Source organism: Ursus americanus, chromosome 21, assembly GCF_024610735.1.
Source record: "Ursus americanus isolate L20-20 chromosome 21, mUrsAme1.1.p, whole genome shotgun sequence".
Classification (NCBI taxonomy): domain Eukaryota; kingdom Metazoa; phylum Chordata; class Mammalia; order Carnivora; family Ursidae; genus Ursus; species Ursus americanus.
In genome coordinates, this window is record NC_142147.1 from 28717129 (window position 1) to 28729398 (window position 12270).

Consider the following 12270-nt stretch of genomic DNA (forward strand, 5'->3'; position numbering starts at 1 on the left):
GCTCAGTAACTAGAGTCAGTGTTCCTTTTTTTTTTTTTTAAAGACTTTATTTATTTGACAGAGTGAGCACAAGCAGGGGGAGCGGCAGGCGGAGGGAGAGGGAGAAGCAGACTCCCCGCTGAGCAAGGAGCCCCATAGGGAGCTCAATCCCAGGACCCTGGGATCTCGACCAGAGCTGAAGGCAGACACTTAACCGATTGAGCCACCCAGCCGCCCTGTGTTCCTTTATTAATATCAAGAAAACACTGACCTAAAGTACCCTGAAAAAATGGGAAAACAGCAATAAAAATTTTCAATTTAAAGGGAAAAACAGTAACTTTATGGTGGAGAAACCTGGCAGACTCCACCTTAAACAAATAATCAAGGTTAACATCACCACTAATGATGTCGGTCTCGTGTGCAATCTAAAGAACATGACAGCTCTCCGGCAGTCTTCACAAACATCCAAAACCAGTCTTATCACGAGATATCACGAAGCAAACTCAAACGGAGGGACATTTATAAAGCTCCTGACAAGTACTCATCAAAAGTATCAAAGTCATGAAATATCAAGACTGAGAAACGGTCAGATTAGAGGCGACTATGGCGACTTGACAACTAACTGCAAGGTAGAATCCGAGTTTGGATCCTGAACACAAAAAGGACATTAGTAAGAAAACTGGTGAAATGTAAATATAAAGTCTGCAGTTTAGTTAGCAGCATTGCAGCAATATTAATTTCTTAGTTTTGATAAACGTACCAGGGTTATGTAAGACGTTTTAACATTAGAGGAAGATGGATGAAGCGCTCACGGGAACTCTTTGTACTATCTTTACAACTCTTCAGTAAATCCAAAATTATTTCAAAATAAATTAAAAAGTAAGAACAAAAATGAATAAATTTAAGCCCAAAGCCTAAAATTTCTTGGCTTCTGCATTGATGGTCATTGTCATTGTCTTGTCTTCAATGGGAAAGAAATGTTGATTTAACATGAAAAACTGGAAAACCCCAGTAAAGTGCAAGTTGTTTTTTTCTTTTTGCTTTCTGTTAAACCAAACTAATGAGGTAGTAATTTATTGCAAGCTCTTTTTTCGATAGAGACATATCTGTGCGTCATAAAATGGACTCTTATTTTATTTTATTTTTTTTAAGATTTTATTTATTTATTTGACAGAGACAGCCAGCGAGAGAGGGAACACAGGAGGGGAGTGGGAGAGGAAGAAGCAGGCTCCTAGCAGAGGAGCCTGATGTGGGGCTCGATCCCAGAACGCTGGGATCACGCCCTGAGCCGAAGGCAGACACTTAACGACTGCGCCGCCCAGGCGCCCCGGACTCTATTTCAAACTGCGCATTTCAGTGGTTATTAGTATAGTCACGAACTTGTATATCCATCACTAGAACATTTCCATTGGCCTTCCTCTTGCCAAAAAAACCCTATGACCAGCCAGCCGCCCCTGTTCCTTACCTTCTCAGCCCCTGACAATTATTAATCTACTTTCTCCATATGGATTTGCTTACTATGGATATTTCATATAAATGGAATCATAATATCTGTGGTCTTCTGGCTTCTTTTACTTAGCATAAGGTTTCCGAGGTTTATCTATGTTGTAGCATGAAATCCGTACCTCATTTTTTGTGGCCAAATAATATTCCATCATATGGATTTTATACATTTTATTTATCCATTTACCAGCTGACAGACATCTGATTGTTTCCACCCTTTGGCTATTATGAATAATGCTACTATGAACATTGTTTGTGTGGACAAGAGATACCCACTTGTCCCAGTACTGTCTGTTGAAAGGACTACACCATACCAACTCCATTTAATTGTCTTGGCATCATGGTCAAAAAATAACTGACCAGGGGTACCTGGGTGGCTTAGTTGGTTAAGCGTCTGCTTTCAGCTCAGGTCATGATCCCAGGGTCCTGGGATTGAGCCCCACGCCAGGCTCTCTGCTCAGTGGGGAGGCTGTTTCTCCCTCTCCCTCCGCCTGCTGCTCCCCCTACTTATGCTCTTTCTGTCAAATAAATAAATAAAATCTTAAAAAAAAAAAATTAACTGACCGTAGGGGCACCTGGGTGGCTCAGTTGGTTGAGCATCAGATTCTTGGTTTCGGCTCAGGTTATGATCTCAGGGTTGTGAGACAGAGCCCTGCCTCAGGCTCCATGCTCGGCAGGGAGTCTGCCTGAGATTCTCTCTCCTTCCTTTGTTCCAACCCCCACTCGTGTTCTCTCTCTCAAATAAATCATCTTTTAAAAAAAAATTAGAAAAAATCAACTGACCATAGATGTGAGGGTGTACAGTAGCCCCCCCTTATGCACTGAGGGTGCCTGAAACCAAGGATAGTACAGAACCCTATATATATTATATTTTTGCCTATACCTGTATACCTATGATAAAGTTTAATTTATAAATTAGGCACAGTTAAGAGATAACAATAACTAATAATAGTCATATAAGTATGGTGTCTCTATCTCAAAATATCTTATTGTCCTGTATTTACTCTTCTTGTAATGATGTGAGATGATAAAATGCCTACGTGATGGGAGGAAGTGAGGTGAACGATATAAGCACTGTGACTCGGCGTTACACTACCACTGACCTTCTGACCATCCATCAGGAGGATCATCTACTTCCAGACCATGACTGACCACAGGTAACTGAAAGCCTGGAAAACGAAACCACGAATACAAGGGACTACCGTATCTCTGAACTCTCCACTCCACTGCTCTGTGTGTGTTTTCGCCGCCGCACCACACTGTCTTCATTATTGTAGCTCTGCAGTAAGTTCTACAGCAAGCTTTGTAGTAACTCCGGAAATGGGACTCCTCCAACTTTGTTCTTCTTTTTCAAAACTGTTTTGGCTATTCTGAGTTCCTTAAGTTTCCATATGATTTTATTTTAAGATTTTATTTATTTGTCACAGAGAGAGAGAGCACGCACAAGCAGGAGGGGGGGCAGGCAGAAGGAGAAGCAGGCTCCCCACTGAGCAAGGACCCAATCCCAGGACCCTGCGATCATGACCTGAGCCGAACGCAGATGCTTAAATGACCAAGCCACCCAGGCGCCCTTGATTTTATTTTTGAAGTATGTAAGTATGTAATCTCTATTAGACCCAACGTGGGGCTCAAACTCACAACCCTGAGATCAACACTCACATATTTCCAACTGAGCCAGCCAGGAGGCCCTCCATATGATGTTAGAATTAGCTTATCAATTTCTACAAAGAAGCCACCTGGGATTCTGATAGGTACTGCACTGAATCTGTACATCAATTTTGGGAGTACTGACATTTAACCATATTAAGTCTTCCAACCCATGAACATAGATGTCTTTCCATTTATTTAGATTTCTAACATCTTTTGCAGTATTTTAGAGATTTCAATGTAAAAGTGTTAAAGATCTTCTATTAAATTTATTCCCAAGTATATTATTCTTAATGTTTTTGAAGCAGAATTATCTTAACATCATCTTTGGATTGTTCATGACTAGTTTATCAAAACATAATTGATTTTTGCACAATTGATGTGGAGAACAAAGGCAAAAGAAATGTAGAAAAAAATTAAATCTCCTTACAACTTCCAGCCCACTGACAAGTTCTGAGACAGGCAGGGTGACCTTCCTCCAAAAGCTTAACCGCCTCAATGTTAATACTTTGTTAGAGGCGAAGAGCAACCTTAGCTTGACATTAGCCCGACCTCCAGGATCCTGTAACTCTTCTTTAACATCTAAAAATCCCTTTGGAAATTTCCTTTATCTCTTCCCTCCACCCCAAGATATATGTTAGCAATCATCCTTCAAACATATGGCCCAGTGATATCCATCTGAAAGGTCTCATGAACCACTTTTTTTTTTTTTAAAGATTTGATTTATTTGACAGAGAGAGACACAGCGAGAGAAGGAACACAAGCAGAGGGAGAGGGAGAAGCAGGCTTCCCACTGAGCAGAGAGCCTGACATAGGGCTGGATCCCCACCCTGGGATCGTGACCTGAGCCGAAACCAGACGCTTAACGACTGAGCCACCCAGGCGCCCCTCATGGACCAACCTTAACAGCAGCTACTAAGGTCCTGAAAGCCTTGCTTCCAAATTCCATAGAGACTTAATTCCATAGAGACTTCCAAATTCCATAGAGACTCTCTAATTCCCTCACAACCTAAAAGTATATAATCAGACAGTCATTCCTCACAATCCCAGCACAGCTCTTTCTGCCCACAGGTCCTGTCCCTGTGCTTTAATAAAACCACCTTTTTTTTTTTTTAACTGAAAACTTCTCAAGAATTCTTTCTTGACCATTTGCTGCCGGACCCCAACATTCCACATCATAATGATCTTGTATCCCCCCTTACTGAACTTGTTTATTAATTCTCATAGTTTTTAGGAGGATCGCTTAGACATTTCTATATGTAAGATCATGTCATCTGTGAATATAGTTTAACTTCTCCCTTTCCAATTTGGAAATTACTTGTGTAATTGCTGTGACCAAAACCTCTAGCACAGTGCTGAAGACAAAGGCATGAGGGGACATCCTTGCCTTGTTCCTATCTTGGGAAAGCATCTAGTGTTTCATGATTTAGTAAGATGCTAGCTGTGAGCTGATTTTTCACAAACTGACCTTAATCAGTTTGAGGAAGTTCTCTTCTATTCCTAGCATGCTGAGTGTACTTCTTTCCTTTTTTTTTTTTTAACAACTGAATAATATTCTACACTTCTAGTATATGGATGTGGTATAATGAGAAATATATTTGGTCTTTGTCCTCAGTTCCTGGGACCGAGCTCTTAAAACCCTCAGAATTTCCTGCGCATAGGAATGTCTTTTGTTCTTCATACTAAGAGCCCCTTCTGATCACACAGGGAGTTTAATGCTAATGAGGTGACTTAAGGTGGAGCCCCTAGATAGAGCCTCAGGATGGAGGCGGGCCCCAGAAAGACCAAAAATTACAGTGTTGAAACTTTTAGTCTACCCATTGACCTCAGGAAAGGGGAATGGGAGCTGAGATTAGGCTCTATAAAAACCTTAAGACTGAGGGCACCTAGGTGGCTCAGTCAGTTAAGCGTCTGCCTTTAGCTCACATCATGATCTCAGGGTCCTGGGATCAAGTCCTCCATCAGACTCCCTGTTCAATGAGGAGTCTGCTTCTCCCTCTCCCTCTGCTTCTTCCCCTGCTTGTGCTCTTTCAAATAAATAAATAAAATCTTTAAAAAAAAATCTGAAGAATGAGATGTGATGCACTTCTAGGTTAGTAAACACATCCAGGTGCTGGGAGGGTGGTGTACCTGAAGATAGCCTGAAAGCTTGGTACGCACCCTCTGCAACACCTATGCTTGTCTTCCATCTGGCTGTTCCGGGGTTGTATTCTTTATAATGAACTAGTAAACTTACATAAAGTGCCTTCCTGAGTTCCGTTAGCCATACTAGACAATTATAAAATCTTAGGAGGGGACTGTGATTGTAATTTACAGATAATTGGTCAAACGTATGGATGGCCCAGGACTTGTGACTGGTGTCTGAAGTGGGGAACAGTCTTATGGGACTAAGTCCTTGTAGACTTAGTGGGTACATGCTAACTCCAAGTAGTTAGTATCAGAATTGAATTGTTGAACCCCCAGTTGATGTCTGGAGAATCAGAGAAATGGCTATTGGTATTAGAAAACCTTCCAGAATAAATGGACATTTTGTTTATCCGTTCTTCAATTGACAGACATTGGGTTGCTTTAGATTTTTGTTTTTTTAAAGATTTTATTTACTTATTTGAGACAGAGAGAGAGATAGCGAGAGAGAGACAGAGAGCGCACAAGCAGGGGGAGCGGCAGGCAGAGGGAGAAAGAGAGGGAGAAGCTCCCCGCTGAGCAAGGAGCCCGATGTGGGGCTCGAACCCAGGACCGTGGGATCATGACCTGAGCTGAAGACAGACGCTTAACTCACTGAGCCACCCAGGCACACGGGTTGTTTTTAGTTTTTGACTACTATGAATAATGTTTTTATGAACACTTGTGTAAAAGATTTTGTGTGGACATGTGTTTCATTTTTCTTAGGTATATACCTAGGAGTAGAATTTTTGGGTCATATGGTAAATCTGTATTTAATTATTTGAGGAACTGCCAAATTCTTTTCTAAAGCAGTGACACTATTTAACAACCAACCAGCAATATATGAGGGTTTCAATTTTTCTATGCCCTCATCAACACTTGCTATTTTCATCTTTTTATTTTCCTATTTTTAATTTTTTTTTAAGTAGGCTTCATGCCCAGCATGGAACCCAAGGGGGGCCTGAACCCACAACACTGAGATCAAGACCTGAGATGAGATCAAGAGTTGGGCGCTTAACCAACTGAGCTACCCAGGCGTCCCAGCATCTTTTTGATTATAGTCTTCCTAGTAGGCGTAAAGTGGTACCTCACTGTGGCTTGATTTGCATTTCCCTAATGAATAATTATATATTGCAATCCCTTTTTAATTACATGTTATTTAAAATTATTGCAGACATTTAATTGGACACAGCCTAAGTAAGGATAGCTTTAAATCACATTGAAATTCTGGCCAGAAACCACAAAAACACATAGGCATAAAATTATTCATTTCAGGACTCTTTATAATAATGAAAGACTAGAAACAACCCAAATGTTTATCAAAGAAAGCTAACTGAATAAACTCTGGTACACTTACACAATGAAATAGTTTGCATGTTAAAAGAAATGAATAAGGAATCTCTGAGTATTACTATCAAGTGATCTCCAGAATATATTATTAGGTAGAAAAAACAAGGCAGAGAAAACTATATATAGCATACTATTGTTAAGTCTAAGTCGGGGAGATAAATGTAACTTTTTTTTTTTAATGGAAGGATAAACCATTAAAAAAAGGTCGCTTATGGTACATAGAGAGAATAGGTAGAAGGAACACAGAAAGAAGCTAAACTTACTTGAAAATGTTTTTATAAATTTTGCATAAGTACAAAATAAAATTTAAGTAGAAACAAAAGCAATCCTTAATAAAAAATAAAGCAAATGAGGGCGCCTAGGTAGTTCAGTCAGTTAAGAGTCCGCCTCTTGGTTTTGGCTCAGATCATGATCTCAAGGTTGTGAGACTGAGCCCCACGAGGGCTCTGTGCTCGGTGTGGAGTCTGCTTGGGATTCTCTCTCCTTCTGCCTCTCTCCCACTTAAAAAAATAAAAACAAAACAAATGAACCTAATGCGTATCCAGCTGGTGGCATTACTATAAAAAGAAAAACTATTAGAAGAGACTTTAACATTTGACCCTACATTTCTAGTGAAATATACCCTGAGGACAAAAAGAACTAAAAAACAAACAATCCAATTTAAGCCATTTATTCTAATCACACTTGGTGACGGTAGTGTTGGTACTGTCATTCTGAGACTTTCATTGTATATTGTGAAATAAAGCAAATGGGTATTTATGTGCTATTCTATCATTCCTTTTGTTTAATCTCAGTTTAGGAAGGTAGAAGCTTCAGGTGTAAGATAACTCAAGAGTCCTAAATTTAACCACCATACTGTTTTCCAGAATTGCTGAGTCACTATACTGTACATCTGAAACTAATATAACACTGTACATTAATTATACCGGAATAAAAAGAAAAAGAGTCCTAAATTTGATTTGGAAGTAGCAGTATTGTCTTTAGAGTAAGGAAATCAAAACAAAATTCTTTGCTCTGTGTACTGAAAAATCCTTGTGACAGTGACCTCCTCAGTGGCAACTAGCAACTCTTCATTCCTAGTGTGTTGAAATAATGGTTCCTACTAAAAGGCCCCAGGATTCCTACGTTAGAGAGAGGATATCAGGTCTGGCGCAGGACAGGTACAAAATGGGCCTGGGATACTCTGTCATACCAGATAGCATAGAAGCGAGGGTCACTATCAAAAGGACTTATGAACTTACTGAAGAAGTACTTATTGACCAAATACAACAATTTGGGAATTAATAAGGACTGCAATGGAATGAAACAGCATCAAATGTTTAACTTCGTAAGTTCATAATAAGAAACACTAATTGGCTACTACTGAAGCATGTTAGTGAACCAATTCATTTTGAAAGCATTTAAATTAAAATTTAAATTAAATTAAAATTCAAATTTAAATTAAAATGAAGAATCAAGCATTTATCCTGTCTTTCCTATATGAACTGGGAACCAAACAGACATAAGAAAATACTTATGGAAGTATTACAGCTATTAAATGAGGAAGGAATGACAGAACTAGACTGTCAATGCTACAGACCGAATGCTCGTGTCTCCCCAAAATTCATGTTGAAATCTAATCACAATGTGATAGTATCTGGAAGTAGGGCCTTTGGGTGGTGTATAGGATATGAGGGTGGAATCCTCATAAATGGGATTAGTATGCTTAAAAAAGAAATCTTAGAAAACTCCCTTGCCTCTTCTGCCATATAAGGACAATGACAGGCCAAGAACCAAGAAGCAGGTTCTCACCAGACATCAATCTTCATCCTGGGCTTTCTAGCATCCAGAACTGTGAGAAATAAATCTCTGTTGTTTAGAAACCACCCAGTCTCTGGTAATCTATTACATCGCTTGAAAAGACTAAGATTGTCACCATTTTGCAACCACAAATGGATCTAGGATCACTAGCTACTAACATTACAAAAAGAGAAAATTAGGAATTACGGCCCCTATATAGCACTCTGATGTAGTTAGGAAAATAAAAATTATACATATAATTGGAACGCAATCAAACCTTTAGATACACATACCAACTTGCAGAAAAAGGACAGGCCAAAGGAACATGTTAAATTCTATTATGGGGATGTAAACAGCAAAATCTAGGATGTGGAGACTCTACAGGACAAACAACCTCGTTTCTCCATCAAATATATTTCAAGTAAAAATAAAAGAGGTGGAATGGAAATTTTAAGATTAAAAGGAACTAAGATATATCAACCAACTGCCAAGCCTGGGCCTTATTGAATCCTGATTCAAACAAACTATAGAAAAATAACCAAATGTGAGACAAATCAGACAATGACTGGATATTTGGCAATATTATGAAAATAATTTTTTTCAGGCATGATATGGTAACTCTGATTATGTTTATTATAAAGAAGAAACACATACTAAAATATTTATAGGTAAATATTTTTCTCTTGGAGATACGTATTAAAATATTTATGAGTAAAATTGTATTCTGGGATCTGCCTCAAAATAATATGGTGGGGTTAGGTGTAAGAATAGATGAAATAGGGGCGCCTGAGTGACTCAGTCGTTAAGCATCTGCCTTCGGCTCAGGGTGTGATCCCAGAGTTCTGGGATCAAGCCCCACGTCAGGCTCTTCTGCTGGGAGCCTGCTTCTTTCTCTCCCACTTCCCCTGCTTGTGTTCTCTCACGCTGGCTGTCTCTCTCTGTTAAATAAATAAATAAAATCTTAAAAAAAAAAAAGTATAGATGAAATAAGACTGGGCACTAATGCTTAATTATTGGTGGGCAAAGAAAGAAAAAAATAAATGGACGATGATAATAGAGAAGATTAATTAAAAAATTCTTTATCAAAGTTTTTTAACTGCTTTTTTTCAATTTTAAAGCTTTTAATTATTTTACTGAATCTCTGTTCCATGCCCCTCTCTGGGAACAGAAGAAACTATCTGTAATTGAAGCAGAATGCTTATGTTCTCTGCTATAATTACTTTTTGTGTTTAAAAGAAGAATTTCCACAGAAACTACCATAAACATCCATTCTAAGAATCTTAACTATACAATCATGTCTCCAATGAAATAGTTGTTTACCTGATACCAATATTATAAAAGATTTTTTTGCTGCAACATAAAGGAAAAGTTAACAGAAAAATACACTTGCTTGCTTTAATGAACCAAGTGGTTTTCACTGAGAGTATACTTAAATACAAGAAAAGTTAAATGTGAATCACAACCTTTATGTAATTCCTGTTTCTCAAGGAATATTTAAAGTCCAGACAGCATGAAAGCCATTCATTTAGAAAACTGACGGGGTAAATATCCAAAGGGAAAATTACCACTTATATCAGGAATGGCAGACATCTAGCAACCATGTTTTTGCTTCCTGGCTTCCTTTTCCTTGGAAAAGTATCATAAGGAACGCCTGGGTGGCTCAGATGGCTAAACATCTGACTTTTGATTTCAGCTCAGGTCATGATCTCAGGATCCTGAGATTGAGTCCTGCATCAGGCGCTGCATTGGGTGTGAAGCTTGCTTAGGGTTCTCTCTCTCTGAAAGAAGGAAGGAAGGAAGGAAGGAAGGAAGGAAGGAAGGAAGGAAGGAAGGAAGGAAGGAAGGAAGGAAAGAAAGAAAGAAAGAAAGAAAGAAAGAAAGAAAGAAAGAAAGAAAGAAAGAAAGAAAGAAAGAAAGAAAGAGGGGCGCCTGGGTGGCACAGCGGTTAAGCGTCTGCCTTCGGCTCAGGGCGTGATCCCGGCGTTCTGGGATCGAGCCCCACATCAGGCTCCTCTGCAATGAGCCTGCTTCTTCCTCTCCCACTCCCCCTGCTTGTGTTCCCTCTCTCGCTGGCTGTCTCTGTCAAATAAATAAATAAAATCTTTAAAAAAAAAAAAAAGAAAGGAAGGAAGGAAGGAAGGAAGGAAGGAAGGAAGGAAAGAAAGAAAGAAAGAAAGAAAGAAAGAAAGAAAGAAAGAAAGAAAGGGCATCATAAGAGAGTGGAAGGGCTTTGAGGTTTGTAGTCACAAACCTGGGTGTGAATCTGGATTCTGTCTCTTATTACTTTGAGCAAATTAACAAATGTAGCTAAACCTGTTTATCCGTAAAATTAAATAACTATTACCATCATTCTCTCCTGAGACTTGTTGAAGGAACAGAGTGCCAAGCCATTACTGCTACCACTACCCAAAGGGTAGCAGAATATCCAGCAGAGTTGTGGGAAAGAAGATACTGGCCCACGAAGAAATACTGGAGTACCTGCCTTCAAGATCCGTGCCTCTGTGAGAAGTAGCATGTGGAAGCCCTGCAGTGAACTGTGGTGATCTGTGAGGAAAGAGCACACAGGGATGTACACAAGCCAAATGATTCTTCTTCTTTTTTTAAATGAGCTTTCTATTTTATTTTTATTATTCTTTTTTTAGGTTAGCTTTACACCCAATGTGGGGCTTGAACTCGCAACCCTGAGATCAAGAGTCGTGTGCTCTACTGACTTAGCCAGCCACGCACCTCTAGTCAAAAGACTTTTTTTTTTTTTTTTTTAGATTTTATTAATTTATTTGAGAGAGCGAGAGCATGAGCAAGTGAGCACAAGAAGGGGAGCGGCAGAAGAAGAGAGAGAAGGAGACACGGACCTTGATCCTAAGACCCTGGGATCATGACCTGAGCTGAAGGCTGACACAACCAATGGAGCCGCCAAGGTGCCCCAAGATTCTTTTTTTTTTTTTTTTATATTCACTTATTTGAGAGCACGCATGCGGGGAGCACGTGGCAGGGAGGGGCCAAGGGAGAGCAGGAGTCCTCAAGCAAACTCCTCACTGAGCACAGAGTCCGGACCTGGATCCTGATGTGGGACTCAATCCCAGGACTCTGAGCCGAAATCAAGAGTTGGACCCTAACCAACTGAGCCACCCAGGTGTCCCCAAATGACTCTTTATGTGGGCTAGAGATGACTGCTTCAGATCAACAATTAAGAATGACTTGTTTTAAAGTAAGCTGTAGATATTTCCCTTTCCCACTAGCATTTGAGTCCTTTGAGGACAGAGACTTTTTTCTTTCTTCTCTATATCCCTACACAACACTTTGCCAAAAGTATTCTTCACTGCCAGGCAAAGGAAGAGGGGAGAGAAGGAGGGAGGGAGGAAGGAAGACAACCTCACTTAAGAGCAAAGCAGCAGTTTGCTGGGCACCAGCCCCCAGCACTGCATTTGCCCATCTGGGAGGAGGAAGCTGAGGCTGAGGAAGGTCACACAGAAGGACACAGCTGGGTGGGATGCAAAGCCCTGGTCTGCTGGACTGCAGAGCTCACAGATACGAAGATGCTGAAAAATCTATGACACACCTCGAGGGGAGGTGTCCTCATGAGGATATAAAATCATGGTGGCCTCACAGGTCTCTTAGTTCGGACAAATGCACTGTGGTTAGGCAAGACATTCACATCAAGGGAAGCTGGGTGAAGGGTACATGGCACTCTGTTTTATCTTTGCAACTCTTCTATAAATCTAAAATTTATTTATGTTCTTAAATATGGTAGGGCAAAAAATTAGCTGCCTAGGGCGCCTGTATCGCTCATTCGGTTAAGCGTCTGCCTTAGGCTCAGGTCATGATCCCAGGGTCCCGCATCGGGCTCCC

At 40.0% G+C, this 12270-nt stretch overlaps 1 protein-coding gene across 3 annotated transcripts in view; it reads right to left on the minus strand.

Moving 5' to 3' along the window:
• The window catches only part of CFDP1 (chromatin remodeling protein CFDP1), a 123049-nt gene that overhangs the window by 42182 nt on the left and 68597 nt on the right, over positions 1 to 12270 (minus strand). Inside the window, exon 6 of one of the 3 annotated variants that reach the window (XM_087870616.1) lies at positions 10809 to 10965. The exons of the other annotated variants lie outside the window; for them this stretch is intronic. Within the exon in view, the coding sequence (XP_087726742.1) occupies positions 10824 to 10965 (142 nt within the window). The 3' untranslated portion in view covers positions 10809 to 10823. Of the gene's footprint in view, positions 1 to 10808; positions 10966 to 12270 lie in introns of those variants that run through there. 3 annotated transcript variants of the gene reach the window in all.